The sequence below is a fragment of the Martes martes genome (assembly GCF_963455335.1).
Source record: "Martes martes genome assembly, chromosome: 11".
In the NCBI taxonomy this organism is placed as follows: Eukaryota; Metazoa; Chordata; class Mammalia; order Carnivora; family Mustelidae; genus Martes; species Martes martes.
This window is the reverse complement of record NC_137899.1, coordinates 24,399,311-24,421,401: the sequence shown is the minus strand read 5'-3', so window position 1 is coordinate 24,421,401 and position 22,091 is coordinate 24,399,311. Positions and strand designations below refer to the sequence as shown.

At 40.7% G+C, this 22,091-nt stretch overlaps 1 protein-coding gene across 1 annotated transcript in view; it reads right to left on the bottom strand.

The window, feature by feature from the left end:
• CCDC146 (coiled-coil domain containing 146) overlaps positions 1-22,091 on the bottom strand; it is a 119,254-nt gene that overhangs the window by 29,979 nt on the left and 67,184 nt on the right. The window contains exons 3-5 of the mRNA XM_080818667.1: positions 9,556-9,638; positions 6,180-6,389; positions 1,161-1,218 (exon numbers count right to left, since the gene is read on the bottom strand). Of these exons, the coding sequence (XP_080674793.1) occupies positions 1,161-1,218; positions 6,180-6,389; positions 9,556-9,638 (351 nt within the window). The remainder of the gene's footprint in view (positions 1-1,160; positions 1,219-6,179; positions 6,390-9,555; positions 9,639-22,091) is intronic.

Below are 22,091 nucleotides of genomic sequence, written 5' to 3'. Positions count from 1 at the left end.
GTGTACAATATATTATAATTATATATATAATATATATAATATATATAATATATAATAATATATTATACATTATATATAATATATAATTATTATACATAATATATATGTATATATGTATTATGTATAATATATTATGTGTATATATGTATATATATAATATATTGTGTGTATATATATATACACATATATACATACACACAAACACACACAAATAAAAAGTAGTATTTTACTCCATGTTGAACAGGTTTTTGTGCCTTAGTATTAAAATACCAACAGCACACTTTGGAAATACAACTGTTCAGAAGAGGACAACAGTGCAAAGTGTAATGACATATCTTTTTACTTTATGTGATAGCATGACAAAAGGACTCAAATTCCTGTTCCTGTGGGTATTTGTCATTCTTCTCATTACAAGGTAGAGCCTGTTTCTCTACCCCTAGGGTTTAGAGTTGGCCGTGTGACTTGCTCTGGCCAATGAAATATTCCAAAAGCAGATGCTCGAAGTCTTGTGTGTTGGGATTTGCCATTACTTGAGGCTGTTTGTCTCTTTCTTGAGGCCAGAAACTCTCCCACCATTATGTGACTAACTGGTGACATGTCATCATAGACCAGCTAGCCTGCCAACTGGCCGGCATGTGAGTGGAGCCATCCTAGACTACCCAGCCCCAAATGAACCAGCTCAGACCAGGACTCGGAACTGTTGGGGGAGGGGCGGGGGGGGGGGGAAGGAAGAAAAAGAAGTGTTGGCTGCTTTAAGCCACTAAGTTCTGGGGCAGTTTGTTATGTAGGAATAGATAAGTGAAACATTTCCTTCATGAAAATTTCTTATAATAAGCTCGAGATGTTCAGGAAGCTCTGAGAGTAACAGTTATGCAAAAAATAATGTTTTTATGTGCCAACCACAGAATCCTTTTCCCCCCTAAAAACAAAGCAGATACTGTCCAACTAAACACAGCCTGAATTAGAGGTCAGATAGCTAAGTCTGTGGTAGGCATCACTGTGTGTATTCCAGAAGTTATTGCTTTTAGCATTATCCATACTTAAGACTCTTGGATCTTTCAAATGTCTCAGCGCATGATTGTTGTGATAAACGTTATTTATCAAAAGGGATGTTTGAAACCAGTTGTATTTTAACAAACTGTAGACCATCTAAGACTCACTCCTGGCTTAGGAATCTTCTCAAATTCCTTTATTATGAGGTTCTTTTCTTCTGTTAAGCTGTAAAAAACAAAACCCAACAAGTTTGACAATGTACAAAAGAGTAAGCTATTTCTGCAGTAATAACCTTCTGCTTTCTCATAGAGTGTGCGTTCCATGTTTGTTTGCCAGGTGACCTGGCGTCCATTCTCTATGATGGCTTCAGTGACTCCTGGTTAGGGGCCTCCCCCCACCCACCCGGTCCTCTCACAACACCGTGTACGCCCACCCATTAGAACAGTTACCTCACCACATCACAGCTACTCGCCAGCAGCACCTCCTCCCTGAACTCTGACCCCTTCCCAGGCTGGCCCTGGGCCTGCTTTTATACTATTTGCAATGAACCAGTGCCTGCCTGGATTACTGCAGTGCCTTCCTCTGATTCCATCAAATACGGAGCTCTCGCTAGCCCGCACGTCTGTCTGGGACCTTGGAGCTAAAGACGCATGCGCACCAGGTGTTATTTTATTTATTTATTTATTTTTTAGGAATTTTTATTAAATGCGATCATATAAACTAAGGTTAGCGTAATAAGTATGTGCCAATGGAATTTAATATAGGTCAGCTGTCTGGGCCACAGGCTGAAGTTGAACGGTCAGAGTTCTGAATACATATGCCTTTACTTTTAGAGCGTACGTACTCCACTTCCAACCGAGTGATCCTACACCTCACCCAGCCTGCCACCAGGGGGTGGTAGAGTGCTGCCATGTTTTGGTTATAAAGGCCGCCTTAATGTCCCTGGGTTCCAAAAATGATGACATGAGGCTCTCCCACAATAGAAGACTCTACAGCTTTTACTTGTAAATAAGTACAAAATGGTCTTTTCTTTAAGCAAACACAAGATGAGTAATTCTTTAGGACATTTTAAACTAGTTAAATTTCTATCACGTGTTTTTTATTAAGAAAAGCTGATTTTTTTTCCTTAAAAGGATGCATATTTTCCTATTTAATAGAGAAATATATCATTCATAATCCCATCCCATTCACCACAGTTGACCATTTTTACTTTTCTTGTATCTTTTAATAATATTTACAAAATGTTTACATATGATTAAATCCATTTTTACCAAACATGTAATTAAAAATATCTTCCCAATTAAAAATATCTTCAGACTTCATAATTAATAGCTTAATAGTTTCAAAGTTTCCTAGTGGGTAGATGTTGCATAATAAAATAATCCTAAATATCACCTGTCTTTCAGTGACTCTGTATCAGGTCATTTACATGCATCATTTCTAAACTTCAGAACTTACCAAGTAGGTATTGTTTTCTTCATTGTACAAATGAAGAAACAGGAGTTAAAGCACCTTTTCCAAAGTCACACAGTCAAGGCTGAACTGACATTCAAGCCTAGAAACCTAGCTCTGACTCAATATCAAGCTGCCAGCCTCTGGCATATATTATTATTTAAATATCCATTATTTTTTTAGAATTTAGATTGCTTTCAGTTTTTCACTTTAAAAAAATGTAGTAAATATCCTCATGCATTCTTTCTCTTTTTTTTTTCTCCTTTTAGATTCTCCTTTTTTGCATGGCGTTACTGAAATAAAGGAAAACCACTTTTGTGCCTATTGATATATATTAAATCTTAACCTTTTAAATTGACATTAAAATTTAAATCTGCCTGACACTTCCAGCTTTCCTGTAGACTCAGGGTTGCTGCAGGGTCAAAGCTCCTCCACACTCCTTTCTTTTCTGCAGCAAGAGAGTCCTGACTGAAACCATGTCATCAGAGGGTTTTGGTTTTAAGGACTCATGAGTGAAGAGACAATACAGGAAGCCCTGGATGTTGTCATGGGCAGGAGGCATCTTCCAGCCTGAATGGGTAGAAATTGCAAGAGGTAAATTTTTGAACCAGTACAGGCAATAAACATCTAAGAGTCAGCCAGCCCAAAGCCAGAAAGGGCTGCCATGGGCGCTTGTGTGCTCCCGTCAGGAGGTGCTGAAGTGTGGGCTGGTGGTCACTGACGGAAGATTCAGGTGATTCTAACATGCAGCCAGGACTGAGAACCACTTATGGGGCCAACAGCTGTTAAACTTCGACATGTCTCAGAATCACAGAGGGAGTTTGTCCGGGGTGGGGAGGCTTGGACAGAAATTGGAGTCACTAGTTTTAGGGTTGGAGCTACCTTTTAAACAAGTTTGTCAGGGGATCCTCTTTCAGTTATGAAGACAACACCCTGCAAAACCTGTCCTAAGCTCATTCTGTTCTTGGTTTCCACAGGGAAAGCAGGAAAGATTAAAAAAAAAAAAAAAAGTGTTTAGAGAGTGAAATCTGTTCCAGCTGTGAGTTTTTCCTTCCCGCTAATCCTGATGACCTAGATGCCCTCCGTCATAGCTAACATTCTGGAATTGCAGATGCATCACCAAAATACTCCCTGTTCCTTTCTTGCCGGATGTTTGTTTCTTGGTTCCAACTTTGCTGTTACTACTAGACTAAGAATGGAAAACAGCCACCCAGACCTGGATGACAGCACGGGGATGGTGGGAACTAGCTAGGAAGCATAAAGAGTCACCACGGCCAACATCGCAGGACAGTTGTGTGCACGGGCAGCACAGGTGTCCCCAGTCTCCACGTCCCTACCCATGATGGACAGCGATCACTGACCATGGCTAAGACTTGTCAGAATGCCTCAGATTTAGCATGAGAGACACAATTTATTTGCTGTCCAGATCTGAGGAATTAGTGGAAAGCTGAGAAGCCCCAAAAGGTAACAAAGCAAAGGCAAGGAAAAGGCTGAACAGAGTATTGGAAAATCTTTTCAGAGACTGTGGTTAGAAAGATAGCGACTTCTGCTTTGTTTCGAAAATAAGTTCTCAACAGTATTTATTTAAGTACTCCATTATTTATTTATAATATTTAACTTACTTAAGAAGGTTATATAGTCTTTCCTAAACTGCATATTCAAGAGGTCAATGAGTATTAATCTCAAAACCAAAACTCTGGTGACAGATTTAATTATTAACTGACCCTGTAATTATATCACCATTAGCATTTATTAAAGAGTTATATTGTGTGAAAACATCAGAAAATCAACCAAATTATAGAGTAAAATTTTTTTCTCTAGAGCATTTGAAAAATATATTATTTTTCATAGTTGCCAATGATTCAGAGGTTCCTAAAGATATTGGGGGTGGAGGGGTGCTAATTAGGGCTTCTATTATTTAGACCCTGAATAAAATGAGTTTGTTGTGCTGATCTGAAAAATATCATCTGTATATCCGGATGAATGGTTTTCTCTCACTGGCTTAGTTTCTTTATTTTTAGGTGGGGATGGAAATATCTACTTTTTTCCTGGGGAAGGAGTATTGAGTGAATTTGTTTCTGTATCATGTAATATAAAATATATTAAAGCCAATGAGATACAGCCTATAATTCTTTCCTGGTGATATTCCTTTTGGAATTGCCATTGTTTCTATGAAACTAAGTTTGTTCATTCTTGAGCTGCTAATATTTGAGACTGTGAGGGAGTCTGCTCAAGCTAGAGTATTATATGTTACAAATCCAAAAACAATACACACCAAACATTTCTGCAAATGTGCGTCCTGAATGTTCTTGTTCACTGTAGGTCACTGTGGACGATCCCCTCCCCATCCCAAGTAACTCAGTGAACAATTTGCCTGTCTATACCTAAAAGTCAAGGGTTCTGGGTGTTGCTGGGGTTTTTTCCTTGGCAGGAACACTTGGAAATCTTAAACAATTTAAATATCAACTGACTTAAGTTCCTCTTACCCTTTCGTGGAAATGTCAAGCATTCATATTTTCAATACTAATGAACAACCACCAATTGTTTTAATTTCATTATTTTCTCAACTGAAAGAGTGCTTACAGAGCACACAAATAGCTAGGGTTTCTTTTTATAGATCTCACTGTGAGCCTGAAACAAGTTTAGATTGAAGGACAAAAAAGAACTCAGATTTGTTTTGTTTTGTTTTGTTTTGCCCCCAATATAATTCTCCTGAGTCAGCTAGCCTTCTTCATTCCCCCCGTTGAAAAGACAGACCCCAACGGGAGGATTCAAAACTAAGGACTTACAGAGTCCTCAGAAAGTCACTCAGGTCATTTGCTCAGCTCTCAACAAGATTGAATTATATTCGCTCTCTCGGAAATTTCTACCCACTCTTAAAAATACTCAGAGAAAGTTCTGCCACCTTAAAAGGTAACAAATTCCAGGAGTGATAATTTGGCTTTCTCTTCAGGACCCAGCACCCAGCACACCAGAGCACAAAACTTGGATTGTAGTCATTCTGAAACTCAATCTAGAGAGTGTGGTTTGCTGAACAAAAGTCTTCCACTGACTCACTTCTCTGCAGGAGGAATGTTGGAGATTTTGGAAGGAACATTTGCCTTCTAGCAATACATATCTACTTCAATTCACTGAATGACATCCTCTAAATCTGGATGAGTAATTAATTGCATCTTCCAGAAGGCTATTATTACTTTCTTGATCCTGAGGAATAGTTTAGGAGAATAAGGTTGAGTATGTGGCCCATGGTGCTATGCTGGAAAAACAGAGGGAGCCACATGTGACCCTTGGCTCACAGGGATTTGCCTGCAGATGTTTGTAGGCGCCCACCATGCTGCCACATGGTCTGGCACTGCTGAAAGGACATGGAGCCACCATCAGGGCGAGAGGGGGTGAGAGCGTGTGCCCAGTCCTTGTTCTCTGCCGTGTGTTCTTTGGCTACAGTTTATGGCTTTCCTGACACAGGGAAAACAAATCAGGGATCTCTTCCTGAGGGCATCTCCCTGTCACCTCAGCTTTTTTCTAGAAGTTGGGTAACCTTCTTGTTCAGGAATGGCCCGTTCTAGGAAACCAAGGAGAGAGCTAGGCTTTAATCATCTGAACATTGCCATCTCCCACTCACTGTGCCTAAAATTCCTTCCAAATTGAGTTTCGTTTTTCTGACTTCGTTTATGTGGAAAGAGCTTGGCTCCATTCTGTCTTCAGTGTGTTTGATGACGGAAGTGTGCACTTACCTATTTAATCTGTACTGATTGTGGAACTCTCTTTCTTTCACTGCATTATATTCGTTTTGATACTTGAGAAGTTGTTCTCGCATTTTAGAGACCTCGGTGGTGAATGCCTCGGGAAAATCATCGGCCTGCTGCAGGTGAAACTGCTGCTGCCGTATTTGCTCGGTGAAACGTTTGGCATCCTCTAGAAGCTGGACCTCTGACTCTTGCGTGCTGGGTTCCGTGAAACAGAGATTCAAATGATGAGAAGGAGGTACTTTTAACACCCATAGTAGCTCGCCTGGGGGTCTAGCAGGGAGAGGAAGGAACATGCCCACACTACTCCCGGTTCCTTTCATTCCCAGGTTCAGTTCAATTCAGTGACATATTTGTGCCAAGTACTGTACTGGGTACTGGAGGTGAGTGGAGCTCACAGTCTCGCAAGGGGAATGGATGGAATAGGCACCTAAAGCACCAGGTGACAAGTACTACCACTAGTGTCTAGATCAAGATGGTGGGAGAGACAGAGAGCACTGAGTTGGATGAGAATGTGGTATTTGTACTTGACTCTGAGGAATAATCATGACTTCCCGGACTGGCAGGCAGGTTGATGATAGGGACTAGAATGGGTCCTCCCTTCAACTGCCCCGGCAATGCTGGCTTTCTCTTAATTCCTGAGTTCTCCTGACCCAACTGTAGGAAAATCTTTTCCTCCTTAGTGAACTAAGAAACAGCAAAGTTTTCTAATGACACTTTACTAGGAAACCAGGAAGAAAAATTCTCCTATAAAATTGTGGACCTCAACTACCTTACAGAGTTCTGATCCTATCTTCAATGTCTGGCTAGCGCTGGACTTGAATGTCACAGTTGAGGGCGATTCCCTATCTGGGAGGTCTTGTCTCTGTCTAGGAAAAAAGGTTCAGTATCTGTCAAGAAGCAGATCTGAATGGACACAGAAACTAGACTTGGTGGAATCTTCTAAAATTCCCCCACCTTTGCTGCAAGCTGGAGGCAGCTGCAGCCTCATCAGCAGACTTGATTCATCTTTCTCAGAAACCCAGCTGCCTCATGCTAGCTACCTCTCCTTTATGGAAGCAGGACTGGCGCCATTTCTTGTGTTAAAGCCAGCACTGCTCTTTGGCACACGCCTCACCAAGCTTCCTCACCAAGAGAAACCTTCAGGGGTCTCCTCACGTGCAGAGATGCCCAATGACTTGTTCAAGGCTGTCTCGACTGAAGTCACCTGCTCCACCCATTTTTTCTGGCTTTAACATGTCATTTGTTCAATAACATCCAGCGAAACATTTCCTGGGACATAATATGTTCCAGGCACTATGTTAGGTCCCAAATAGCAATAGTGGTGACTGTGATAACACAGATAATTTCTATTAACAAAAGCTGGAGTTATTTCTTACCATTCTATTTCCTTGCATGTCAGTCTAAAGTTGCCTGGTCTCCTTAATCTGAGTCTTCAGCTGTGGTGTCGTGAAGCATTGACTTGTGCCACAGTGTCTGATCGCCCCCAGAAAAAAAGTGGACAAGGTGGCTAGGGTTCTAACCAAAACACAAATGCTAATTTACCCACGTGGATTTGAAACACAGTGTCAGCAGAAGAGAACTTAACTTCTGTAACGTGGTTCCAATGCAAAACTCAGTGGGTTTCAGTTCAGCATTTGCAGTCTGTGTCTGCTGTGCTAAAACCTCAGCAGCAAGAGTGGAGAATGCGTCCTCATGCCGTTCTCACCCAGCAGGCAGGAGTGGGAGAGGGTGGTGGGTGTTTGTAATGACAAGAGAGGGAACTAAAGGGTCAAGAGGAGGTAAAATGTGGGTAGCAGAAGGGAAGTAAGTGTTTTGCAACACAACCTGGAAGTAGGAAGAAACAACGCCATAGCCTTGGTCCTACACTGTTGTCCATCACTGGGGCCTAGGGAACGAACTGTGGGCCAGGGAAGGAGGAAGCCAAATCAGCACCCCACAAAGCATGCCCTGAGAACTGCATGGGTCCCCCTCCCCCATTTATGTTGAAAAAGCTTACCCAGCCTTCCCATCTAAATCTTCCAAGTTCCTGAGTCTTGAGAATTATGTGTACACACTGGCAGTCAGTGCCAGTTGTGGGAAATGGAGTCTCCATGAGGGATGGGGGTGAGGAGTTAGCTGGAAGCTGGCATCGAGGAAGAGGAGGAGGAGCCAGAGCTGGATGGTTGTCAGGAACGCGGGTAGAGCTGAGTAAGTAGGTGGTGGAATGAGAATGAAGTGCTTGTAGGAATGCAGCCCTGCTCTCCTCCTTGTACTTCACTCTTCCCTCAGGCTCCCATCCTCAAAGTAGCCAAATGGACTCTGGGCAGAGAAAGAAGTAGGGCTAATGTTTGAAGGTGGGGGAGCGGCTGGATGGGGAATGCCAGGATGGAGTTTCTATTCATTGCTGTCTCTCCTTGGCTTTGAGTGAAGACATCATACAAGGTTATGAGGCAGGAGGTTGTGGGGGAAATGAAGAAGGAGGCTGGGAATAGTAAGTAGCAGCAGCAGAACTGGATTTCCCTTCTTTCTTCATTCTCCTTCTCCCTGATTCCCAGTGGTTCATAGCAGGTACTTAGAAAACTTTGTGGAATTATCCTGGGGAAGCCTGTTCTCACCTGCTGCTGACTGTGACGAGGCTAAGGGGAGTAGACTAGGTTAGGTGGAAGGGGTGAGAAGACCAGCGTCTCAGCAGATGTAAGCTGAGATTGTGCTCGAACCTATACCTCTTAGTGGCAGAGAGAGGTGGGGAGAGAGAATCCTACAAGAATGTCCTGTAGCAGATAATGTCCGTGTCACACCAAATCCTACTCCCCACCTAGCCCACTGGAGGGGTCATCTGTAGCTTTGATGGACAGTTACCATACACACTGACAGCACCTGTGTTCCTCTGCCTGAGAGCGTTCTCTGGCCACAGGAACTTGCTTGGCTTCTCAGGGAGCATTGCTAGAAGTGCCAGGAGCTCACCTCCCTGGGAACCATTGTTATAATCAACAAGGGATGGAAAAACAATGGGCAAATAGCCCAGTTTCCTCACCCTTTGGTGGGAGAGTTCAGAGGTATGTTCCACACCCTTAGAGAGTCCTCAGTGAGACAGTCGGCCCCAGGGCAAACCTACAGAGAAGCACACTCCTGGCTAGATTCCTCCCTTCCCCATCTCACTTCCCCATCCTCCCCTGAAAATTTCCGGTATCACTTCTCAAACCAGTTGAACTCAAACCTTAGCCTTGAGGCCTGCTTTTGGGTGAATAAAAAATAAGATAGATCCCATCACACACACACACACACACACACACACACACACACACACACACAGCGGGGGGGTGGGGCGCGGAAAGAAATACAAATATGGTAAAAGATGTCTCCACATGAATGAATAACCTACCTTACCACGGTGTCATGCAGCAGGGTGTACTTGGCTTTTAACTCTGCCATTCTGGTTCCAGGAAGTTTTCCCATACTGTGTAACTAGCAAAGAGAATACAAGATCACTGTTAGCCATCATCCTTCTTATGCTTAAAGCAGAGACAAAATGGATATAGGGATATCTTATAAAATCTTCCCATCCAACATTAGAGAAGAAACATACCAGGCAATATGGTGCATTGCAAAGATGCTGGGTGTTTGGAGAAAATGGTTCTATTCTGCCTCTTGTAATCTCTGTGTTCCTGATCAAGACTCTTACCTCTCTAGACTATGATTTCTTCATCTGTAAATTGAGGGAAGGAATTGAGCTAAATTCTTCCAATTCTAAAAAACATACTTCTAGATTTAGCAAGCAGCCTGAATAGTATAGATGACTAGAATGGCTGTCTGTAAGTTGAGAGAACTAATAATTACCGAGCAGCTATTACAGGCAACTGTTGTACATCAAGTATTTCTTTGTCAGAAAGGTTTTGTGAAGTAGGGATTATGTCCATTTTAAACTAAAGTTGAGAAAGTTAAGTGATTTGTTTCAAAGTTACAGAGTTTGGTTAAAGGCAGTATCAGAATGTAAACCGAAATGGTCCAGCTCCAAAAATCCATGATTTTTCCCCTGTCCCACAGTCTCTCTGCCTCTACAACCAAAGAAGCATGCAAGTTTATTTGGTACATAAAGTGATATTTTTTCCTTTTTCATTTCTGGTAAAAGAATGTTTGATTTGCCCTCTGAGTTACAGGATAAATAGTAATAGACATCAGAGTACAACATGAAATGCTGACATTTTACTATAATGCGATGAGCATTTGTGTTAGGTTTGACTTTAAGTGAACTGCTACTGACATAGTATCAAAAAATGGAATTAAAGAAAAGATTTGTGTTTATCAATGCCATGTTCTTACCTCCAGAATATTTCTTGAGTCTCTCCATTTTCATCTTCTTTCCCTGGCCCCACTCGTCCAAGTCCCATCCCATCTCAGCTAGACTACTGCAAAACTTCCCACTCTCCCCCTCCCCATCCCTGCATCCACTCAGGCCCCCATCTGTCTACATTCCAGGGAGATTTTTTAAAAAATCAAACAAGGTTTTGCTATGCTGAATTTTCAAGACTCAAGTGAAACAGAATTCAAGACCCTGGAGATGACCCCTGAGGTCCTGTATGACCCTGCTACCTCCCGGTCTCCTTTCAGAACCCACTCCTCAAGCTCTTAATGCTCCAGCCACACTGGTTTCCTTTTATTTCCATAAATGCACGAATCTCTGTCCTTGCCCTGGGCCTCCATGTTGGCCATTCCTCACTTTTCTCTGACTCCAATTCTTTCTTCATAACTCAGTTTCTTTTTCTTTTCCTTTTAAGATCTTATTTATTTATTTGATAGAGGGAGCACACGCACAAGTAGGTAGAATGGCAGGCAGAGGGAGGGAGAAGCAGGCTCCTTGCTGAGCAGAGAGCCCCATGCGGCTTAAACCCAGGACCCTGGGATGATAACCTGAGCCGAAGGCGGATGCTTAACTGACTGAGCCACCCAGGTGCCCCCAAACCTCAGTTTCAATATCAATCCACAATCAGGCCTTTTCTAACTTCTAAATTAAGATAGACACCCACACACACTACTGACCCCAAAAGAATGCTGTACTTCATAACATATAACATATTACAATCTGCAGTAATAAATATATTTATGTGACTCCCCAGCCACCTATATAAGCACTGTGAGGAAAGGGCCTGAGTCACCTGTTCTTCACGGTGTCCTCAGCCAGTAGAGACCCAGGACAGTGCAGCTACTTGGTAAGCACGTGCCGTGCAAGCAAACTGATGAGATGGGAAGGTTGGCGTCTTCACAGTGGGCTTTCATGTCTTTCTATCCAAATCAGGGTAGAAAAAACATTGTAATATGCACTGTGGAGCCTTCTCTCTTTCGTGGAAGTGTTTGAGATCTTCTTCAAGGGACTTACCAGATCTGGGGCCCCAACCTCACAACCCTGATTTTCTATGTATGGGTGACGTACGGTAAATAAGATTTTTCTTTTTTAGTTATTTGCATTCTGGTTCGTTAACATACAGTGTAATATTAATTTCAGGTGTACAATTTAGGGATTCAACACATAAACACCCAGTGCTCATCACACCAAGTGGACCCTCCCCTCCTTAACCCCTGTCACCTATTTCACCCAGCCCCCCACCCATCTCTCCTCTGGTGACCATCAGTTGTTCTCTGTACTGAAGACTCTATTTCTTGGCTTTCCTCTCTCTTCCTACCCCACCCTCCATGATCATTTGTTTTGTTTCTTGAATTCCACATACCAGTGAAATTATATCGTATCTGTCTTTCTCTGACCAGCTTTTTTCGCTTAGCATAATACTCTCTAGTTCCATTCATGTCATGGCAAATGGCAAGATTTCATTCTTTTTTATGGTTGGGGAATATTCCATTGTATATACCCACCGCATCTTTATCCATTCACTAGTCGGTAGACATTTGGGCTCCTTCAATAATTGGGCTGTTGTTGATAGTGCTGCTATAAGCATCAGGATACATGTATCCCTTTGAATTAGCAATTTTGTATTCGTTGGGTAAGTACCTAGTAGTGCAATTGCTGGATCTTGGGGTAGTTCTATTTTTAACTTTTTGAGGAGCCTTCCCACTGGGTAAAGAAGATTTTTAAGCCCTTTGAGGAGGTTCTACTTCTCCCTATATCAAATTTTTGAAATGTATTAATATGCCACCTTACATATAATTCACATGTAATTTCTTAAGTGCTGAGCTGCTGCTATTGGTAGGTTGACCTCATGGTATATTTTATAAATATTTCATTAAACACATTAATTTTGTTTCTCCAGTTTTCTTTCTGCATTTTTGAGTTAATATGTAATTTACTTCAGATCTCAAACATTTTCACTAGTTCCTAAAATCGGTGTAGGGCATCGGCACTGCGCCTTTAAGGCCTAATGTGTTAAAAAAAAAAAAAAAAAGCCTTACATATGGGCCCTCTTAAAGGAGAAAATTTACTGGGAAAAATTATGAAAATGTAAGGGTGAGAATATGTGTTTGTATGTGTGTGCATGTAATATGAAGACCATGTGGGGACCAGCCTCATAATTAGGCAACAAGTTAATTACTCTAGGTAAACCACTGGGTAAGGTAATTATGGCCTCTCATGTTTAAAAACACATACAGTATTTATAATTTTGTTTTCAAGCTGAAAAGACATTACCTCTCACCTACTGCCCTGCATGATGGAAGCAGAAGCAAATGTGACCTAGGTCCTCCCCTCAGGTAGCTCATTGAGAAGAGAGACACAAAAGAAAGTGTCACTCTCCACTCAGTAGTTTTAGTGTGAGTAAATAACCATATTTTGTAGTATGCCATTATTTTCTCTATATTTTAAGTGAAAGCAGATGAGTAAGATTATAAATTATAGACCACTTCCAGGGGGTGGAACTTCCAGAATGGTCATTTGAAGAGCTTGATGAATCCTCTCCTTCAAAGAAACATTGACTCAACTCATCAAAAGTATCTAACACAACCATTTAATGGACCTAAGGACAGGTAAAATATTGAGATGTATCTATTTAACAAAATCCAAAACTCAGTAAGAACAGTAGCCAACCGTGGCATTTGAACTAGGAACTGCACCCATTACCCCAGCCCCATGTGTGGAAGAGCTATTCTGGGCAGCCTTAGCAGCCAGTGAAGAGCTCATCTGCCCCACCTTCCTATTTATTGCTAAAGACCTCTTCAGGTGGGTGGGGCAAAGTTCAAAATAAAAACAAGAAGAAAATATCTACACAGAGACATCAGAGGCTGCACACTGTGGGGGAGACACACTTCACAGAATTAGTCCAGCCAAGTCACTAAACAAATAAATGAACAACAGTAACACAAACCCAACAGCAACAACAAGAAGCCTTGGGAGAATCAGAAACCAGAGTTGTTAATATATTATCTAAAATGACCAGTTATCAACAAAGCAATTATGAGTCCTTCAAAGAAATAGGGGGAAAAAGGGCAAAAACTCTTTTGGGAGGGGTGCAGATGTTGGAATTAATGAAGACTTCAAAACAGCTATTATAAATATGTCCAAATAATGAAAGGAAACTATATTTAAAGAATTAAAGGAGAATATAATGGCAATTCATCAAATAGTGAATATTGATAAGGTATTGGTCTAGAAGGCTAAGAACTAAGATGATAAAATTATGTTCTTTGGGTCATAAGAATGTATGATTTTTATATTTTTATGTTTGCTTATCTGTATTTTCTAATTTTCTCCAAACCATGTATTGCTTTTAATAATAAAAGGCTATTAAAATATGCTTGAAAATTATTGCTGTAAACAGTAGGGTTTCAGAGCAGAATTTCAAACTGGAGAGGGCTGTGTTCAGATCCTACTGGCAGATACAACCAGATTCTAGCTCAGACTTAATAAAAACTCAGTTGTAATAAGTTGAATCTTTTCTAAAATACCAGTTATTTGAAACCCAGTGGCAGGTGGGCCACAGGTACATGTTGGCAGGTTTTATGACTACAGAAAAAGCAGGAAGGCAAGAGAGACTTCCTTTCCTATTTATTGTTTCTGTCACCCCAGTAGCCAGACTGCCTTTGATGCCTATGAACCTATGAAGAAAGCTGACGGGGCAAAACATCTGGTATACCTTTATAGTTTCTACATAAATTGAAAAAATTTAAGTCATTGATGTTTAGAAAGAAGATTGATAAGCTATCTTTTATTTGGTCTACTCTTCTAAAAACAAGTCTGTCTTTAAAAGATCAGGGGCACCTGGGTGGTTCAGTAAGTTAAGCGTCTACCTTCGGCTCACGTCATGATACCAGGGTCCTGGGACTGAGCCCTGCATCGGGCTCCCTGCTTAGCAGGAAGCCTGCTTCTCCCTCTCCCTCTGCCTACTGCTCCCCCTGCTTGTGTGCTCTCTCAGTCAAATAAATAGATAAAATCTTTTTTAAAAAGAAAAGAAAAAGATCAAACTGTGAAGAATGGATTCTAGCCTTCTTAAAAATAAAATTCATAATCTGGATGTAATATAGATCTAACAGTGACTCTTCTGTGAAACTGTAAAATGTCTCCATAAGTGAGTCTACCTCTGGTTGGGAACTTCAGACTCAATTCTAGAGGATGAAATGCTTCACTTATCAACATGAACATGGAAAAAATGGTTGTTTTCACACTGCATGATACAAATGGGCACAGAAACCAAGTTTGTCATGTTTTAAAAATGCAAGATCTAAGGCATAGAACATAAGACCCAACTGAAATTGTCAAAGAGTATACATAAGAAAAGGTTAGAAATAATGTCATGAAGTTCATAAATATGATTTCACAATAGATAATTGTGTTACTGAATTGCCTTGGTGGTAACTGAGACTGGAAGGAAACATTTACTCTAGAGCTGAAAGTTTAACAAGGGTTCATGATTCATGGGCAACGTGTAATGATACGGAAAAAATTTCAAACATGGAAATTCTAGGACATTCCAAGGGAAGTAAGAACTTTCACCAAGTGAACTTAATGTGGAAGGGGGTCAGCATGAGGAAACAATTAGGTGTTTGTGTGGGTGTGTGCAGGGAACCAAAGTGACTGTGTTTATTAACCTATTTGATTCTTGTTGCCTCTTTGACACTACCTACTGGTTTGGTCTTATCCTGATAAATGGCTGCCTTTGGGGGCCAAAACTTGAAAGCGTAAACCCTTGCCATCCTTGTCTCCTACACACACTCTCCCTTTCTCTGCTAGAAATAAACAACATGGCCATTTGAAACAGTTTCCAAATGCAACTGAGCTCTCAACAATGCTTTGTCACTCACTGTTGTTTGACTTTTCCCCTTGGTTGTTATATTAAGCTTTAGCTTTCCCATATACCTAACTCATTCACCAAACAAAATTAACACTCGAACTCATCCTCTACATCAACGGACCCATTTATCTGCAGTCACGCCTACCCTTAACTTCTTTTCCGAAATCTCAAAAATGAAGTCCTCCTTTCCTCTTGGTTAGGGCAAACCTAACCAACTGTGTTTTCAAATATATTCTCTCCTAGCTTGTCCTAGATATTAAAGCATCGGCTATACCTTTCTTTCCTTTATAATCTCTATTTCTCCATCTTAATTGGCTCAGCCTAATATTGTAGTCAAGTACATCACAAGTGGACTTCGATTTGCATTCCAGCCCTACTACTTTTTTTTTTTTCAAATTCCAGTGTAATTAGTGTACAATGTTAGTCTCAGGTGTACAGTATAGTGACTCAATAATCCTATACATTACTCACTGCTCATCATGATAAGGATCATGATGATGAAGGATCTTAATCCCCTTCACCTATTTCCCCTATCTCCCCACCCACCTCCCTTCTGGTAACCACCAGTTTTCTATATTTGAGTCTGTTTTTTCGTTTGTCTCTTTTTTCTTTGTTTCGTCCAGCTCTACTACTAATTCACTTTGTAACTTGGAGTCATATTTAATCAATCTGTGCCTCAGTTTCATCAGCTGTAAAAGACAAAAGTCAACCCAACTTCATAAGTCTGTAGTGAAAACTAAACGAATAATTATACGTAAGGTTTTGGTATAGTGTCAAGTACACAAATAAGAGCTTAATCAACAGCAGGTATTTTATTATTATCATTGACATTATCCTCAATCTATAAATTTGCTCAAGTCTTTCTCATTTAAACAAACAAACAAACAAAATCCACCTTGGGTGCTATGCTCCTATCTCTGTCTCCTTCACTCTCATTTCAGCTTTTCTCAAAGGAGTCATCTTGGCTCTGTATCCCCACTCTCTTACCTTCCAGTCCCTCACCAGTTAATAGTCATTGGCCTTTAGCACTTGACCAAACTGATTAATTCACAGATGACTTTCTCATTTCTCTGGCTGATTTTGAGATTTTTCTCTTAACCCCTGTCTTCCAGTAATTGGTGTATGATTTATCTGGATATGGTTTGCTTCGGCCTGAGATCTGTCCACAGTGTTGGGTCTGTGAGTTCATAGTTTTCATCACATTTAGAAAAATTTCAGATGTTGGTTTTTCAAATATTTTTTCTGTCCCCTTCTCCTCTCCTTCTGCAACTAATTATTCATATGTTTGGCCACTTGATGTCCACAGATCACTGCTGTTCTCTTGATTTTTATTTTACACTCCTTTTTCTTTGTTTCATTTTGAATAGTATCTGTCGTTACATCTTAAAAATCCACTAATCTCCTTTTCTTTATAGTGTTTAATCTGCTGTTAATCCCATCCAGTGAATTTTTTATCTCAGATACTGGATTTTCATCTTTGGAAGTTTGATTTGAGCCTTTTTACAGTTTTCTCTTTTCTCATTACGTTTATGCTTCCTTCCACCTTTTTTCCAACATTCAAAATCTCTGTATCTGTTCTGATGTCCTTGTCTATTAATTCTATTTCTGTTCCACTTCATTGTTTGATTCTTCTCCTCATTATAGGTCATATTTTCCTGCTTCTTTGCATGCCAGACATTGTCAGTTTTATACTATTAGGAGATGGATTTTTTTTTAATATTCCTTTAAATATTTTGGGACATTGTGAGTCATAGTTAAGTTACTTGGAAACAGTTTGATCCTTCCAAGGCTTTGCTTGTGATCTTTGTTAAGGAAGTCCAGAATGATCTTTTGTCTAGGGCTAACTTGGCAGCACTACTGAGTCAATACCTTTGTACTCAGTGCCCACACATTAGGAAGTCTTTGTATTCTGATTGGTGGCAACTTGAACTATTGGTTCTGTGTGCGTTTCAGGTGTGGTTCCACCCCTTCCTCTCTGGGAGTCCTGTCTCCAGCCTCAGCAGTATCCTAACAAGCATGCACGAATCAGGATTCCTCTGCAGATCTCTGGAACTTTTGCCTTCTGACACTCTTCCCTCTCCTCACCTATCTATTTTAGCCAACTTGGCCTCCCTGAATCCCCAAACGTGTCACCACAAATCAGCAAGACCACTTGAGTCTGTTGGGGTTCCCCTTCCTATGCTATCCCTTGGAAACTCTGAGTTGTACAATGGCACAATTATAGATCTCCATTCACCATATACCCCCAGAGATTACTGTCCTGTGCAGTCTGTTGTCCAAAGTCTGAAAACCACTGTTTCATCTAATTTGATTTTAGTCGTTTAAGGTAGGAGGGTGTATGTGGGTCCTGTTACTTCATCTTAGTCGGAAGTGGAGTCCCAGTGACCTCTTAATTATTATATTCAAATGACATTTCTCTCTCCTTAGGTTATTTGATAATTTTATAACATTTATTACTATTGACCTATTATAGTTCATCATTCCTGGTACTCTCTCCTCTTCCAGGTCCTGTAATACATAGTCTCACAGTTGTCTCTCTTACTTTTCTGTTTTCTTCTCTGGTCCTCCTTTTAAAAGGTGGTGCCATCCAGGATTTAGTCCTTATCTTTTCCCTTTTTATATTATTTACTTTCCCCAGGGCCTCTTATTCACTCCCAGAGTCTAAGATACCCCCTAACAGAGGGGTCTGCACGCTGTAGGAACAGCTAGAACTTTTTTTGGTCAAGGAACTTGTAAGACTATGGGAGTTAGGGTTAGAGAGTAATAAACATTTTTGTCCAACACCTGGAATACATGAAATTGTTTACTTAATACAGTATCAGTGTTCAGGTATTGTGATCATTTTTTTAGACAGAAACTTCTCATGTGGGATTTTATCCTTTAATAAACAAAATATGTAATTCTTTATGGAGCATGTGCAAGAGATAACTAACCACTTACCCCAACTTCAAGTCTTGTCCCCTTTGAATACGTCCCTCTGTGCTGCCAGCAAAACACAATTTTCACCTTGTTTAAGCCCTTCAAAGGATCCCATCATCTTCAGGAATAACTCTAGGTCCCTTAACATGGGCTTTCATTAGACAAGGGCTTTCATTATCTGGCAGCTACCACCCTCTCCAAACTGGTCTCCTCCCTTTCTAAACCTCCTATAACCATTTCAGTTCTGTGTCATGGCCTACCCTGGGCAGAATGATGCTCTTCCCTTTGACCGCAAAGATGTCACATCTTAATCCCCTGTGACATACCTAGTGATATGTTACTTTACACAGCAGAAGGGACTTTGCTGATGTGATTAAGAGTGTGGACCCTGAGATGCAGAGATCATTGTGGATTACCTGACTGGCTCAATCATAGGAGTACTTAAAGCAGAGGACCTTTCCTGGCCAAGTTAGAGAGATGAAATAGGAGGAGGAAAGATTGCAAGTGTGAGAAGGACTTGGCCTACTGGAGGAAGGGGATCATGGGACAAGGAATGTGGGTAGCCTTTAGAAGCTGGAAAAGGAAAAGAACCAGATACTCTGGTAGAGCCTCTAGAAAAGAATGCAATCCTGTCTATACCTTGATTTTAGCTCAGTGAGAACCCTGTTGGACTTCCAACCTACAGAATTATAAGATCATAAATTTTTGCTGTTTAAGCCACCAAATTTGTGGTAATTGGTTAGGAGAGCAGTAGAGAATGAGACAGTTCCCAACCCTACCACGCCTGCCCCGATCTTCAATTTCTTTTCTCTCTTGTCTGCTTGGAGAACTCTTATTCTCCCTTTAAAACATCTCAGTGGTCATCAACTGATACCTCCAGGCAGAATCACTTCTTTTTCTCTATTTTTAGATGCATCTATTATGGTACACATTGTACACTACTATCAAAATATGTTTAAACATGTTTCTCTCTCTAGGTTGTGTATTCTTTGGTGATGGAAACACTACCTTACTCATCTCCCCCCCCTTTAAAAAATTTTATTTATTTATAAACATATAATGTATTATTAGCCCTTGGGGTACAGGTCTGTGAATCGCCAGGTTTACACACTTCACAGTACTCACCATAGCACATACCCTCCCCAATGTCCATAACCCCACCACCCTCTCCCGACCCCCCTCCCCCCAGCAACCCTCAGTTTGTTTTGTGAGATTAAGAGTCTCTTATGCTTTGTCTCCCCCGGATCCCATCTTGTTTCATTAATTCTTTTCCTGCCCCCTAAACCCCCCATGTTGCATCTCCACTTCCTTATATCAGGGAGATCATATGATCATCTTTCTCCGATTGACTTATTTCGCTAAGCATAATACCCTCTAGTTCCATCCACGCAAGTGGCAGGATTTCATTTCTTTTTTTTTTTTTTTTTTTTTTTTTGGCTGTTTCTTTTTTTTTTTTTTTTTTTTTAATTTTTTATTTTAATAAACATATAATGTATTTTTATCCCCAGGGGTACAGGTCTGTGAATCATCTGGTTTACACATTTCACAGCACTCATCATAGCCCATACCCTCCCCAATGTCCATTTCCCCACCACCCTCTCCCGTCCCCCTTCCCCCCCGCAACCCTCAGTCTGTTTCTTGAGATTGAGTCTTTTATGGTTTGTCTCCCTCCCAATCCCATCTTTTCATTTTTTCTTTTCCTACCTCCCCCCAAACCCCCCCACCTTGCATCTCCCCTTCCTCATATCAAAGAGATCATATGATAGTTATATTTCTCCGATTGACTTATTTCGCTAAGCATGATACCCTCTAGTTCCATCCACGTCGTCGCAAATGGCAAGATTTCATGTCTTTTGATGGCTGCATAGTATTCCATTGTGTATATATACCACATCTTCTTTATCCATTCATCTGTTGATGGACATCTAGGCGCTTTCCACAGTTTGGCTATTGTGGACATTGCTGCTATAAACATTCGGGTGCACGTGCCCCTTCGGAGCACCACGTTTGTATCTTTAGGATATATACCCAGTAGTGCAATTGCTGGGTCGTAGGGTAGCTCTATTTTCAGTTTTTTGAGGAACCTCCACACTTTTCCAGAGTGGTTGCACCAGCTTGCATTCCCACCAACAGTGTAGGAGGGTTCCCCTCTCTCCGCATCCTCGCCAGCATCTGTCTTTTCTTGACTTGTTAATTTTAGCCATTCTGACTGGTGTGAGGTGGTATCTCATTGTGGTTTTGATTTGTATTTCCCTGATGCCGAGTGATGTGGAGCATTTTTTCATGTGTCTGTTGGCCATCTGGATGTCTTCCTTGCAGAAATGTCTGTTCATGTCCTCTGCCCATTTCTTGACTGGATTATTTGTTCTTTGGGTATTGAGTTTGATAAGCTCTTTATAGATTTTGGATACGAGCCCTTTATCTGATAGGTCATTTGCAAATATCTTCTCCCATTCTGTCAGTTGTCTTTTGGTTTTGTTTACTGTTTCCTTTGCTGTGCAAAAGCTTTTAATCTTGATGAAATCCCAATAGTTCATTTTTGCCCTTGCTTCTGTTGCCTTTGGCGATGTTCCTAGGAAGAAGTTGCTGCGGTTGAGGTCAAAGAGGTTGCTGCCTGCATTGTCCTCAAGGATTTTGATAGATTCCTTTCGCACATTGAGGTCCTTCATCCACTTTGAGTCTATTTTCGTGTGTGGTGTAAGGAAATAGTCCAATTTCATTTTTCTGCATGTGGCTGTCCAATTTTCCCAGCACCATTTGTTGAAGAGGCTGTCTTTTTTCCATTGGATATTCTTTCCTGCTTTGTCGAAGATTAGTTGACCATAGAGTTGAGGGTCTATTTCTGGGCTCTCTATTCTGTTCCATTGATCTATATGTCTGTTTTTGTGCCAGTACCATACTGTCTTGATGATGACAGCTTTGTAATAGAGCTTGAAGTCTGGAATTGTGATGCCACCGACTTTGGCTTTCTTTTTCAATATTCCTTTGGCTATTCGAGGTCTTTTCTGGTTCCATATAAATTTTAGGATTATTTGTTCTATTTCTTTAAAAAAAATGGATGGGATTTTGATAGGGATTGCATTAAATGTGTAGGTTGCTTTAGGTAGAATAGACATTTTCACAATATTTGTTCTTCCAATCCATGAGCATGGAATATTTTTCCATTTCTTTGTGTCTTCCTCAATTTCTTTCATGAGTACTTTATAGTTTTCTGAGTATAGATTCTTTGCCTCTTTGGTTAGATTTATTCCTAGGTATCTTATGGTTTTGGGTACGATTGTAAATGGGACTGACTCCTCAATTTCTCTTTCTTCTGTCTTGTTGTTAGTGTAAAGAAATGCGACTGATTTCTGTGCATTGACTTTATATCCTGACACTTTACTGAATTCCTGTATAAGTTCTAGCAGTTTTGGAGTGGAACCTTTTGGGTTTTCCACATATAGTATCATATCATCTGCAAAGAGTGATAGTTTGACTTCTTCTTTGCCGATTTGGATGCCTTTAATTTCTTTTTGTTGTCTGATTGCTGAGGCTAGGACTTCTAGTACTATATTGAACAGCAGTGGTGATAACGGACATCCCTGCCGTGTTCCTGACCTTAGCGGAAAAGCTTTCAGTTTTTCTCCATTGAGAATGATATTTGCGGTGGGTTTTTCATAGATGGCTTTGATAATATTGAGGTATGTGCCTTCTATCCCTACACTTTGAAGAGTTTTAATCAGGAAGGGATGCTGCACTTTGTCAAACGCTTTTTCAGCATCTATTGAGA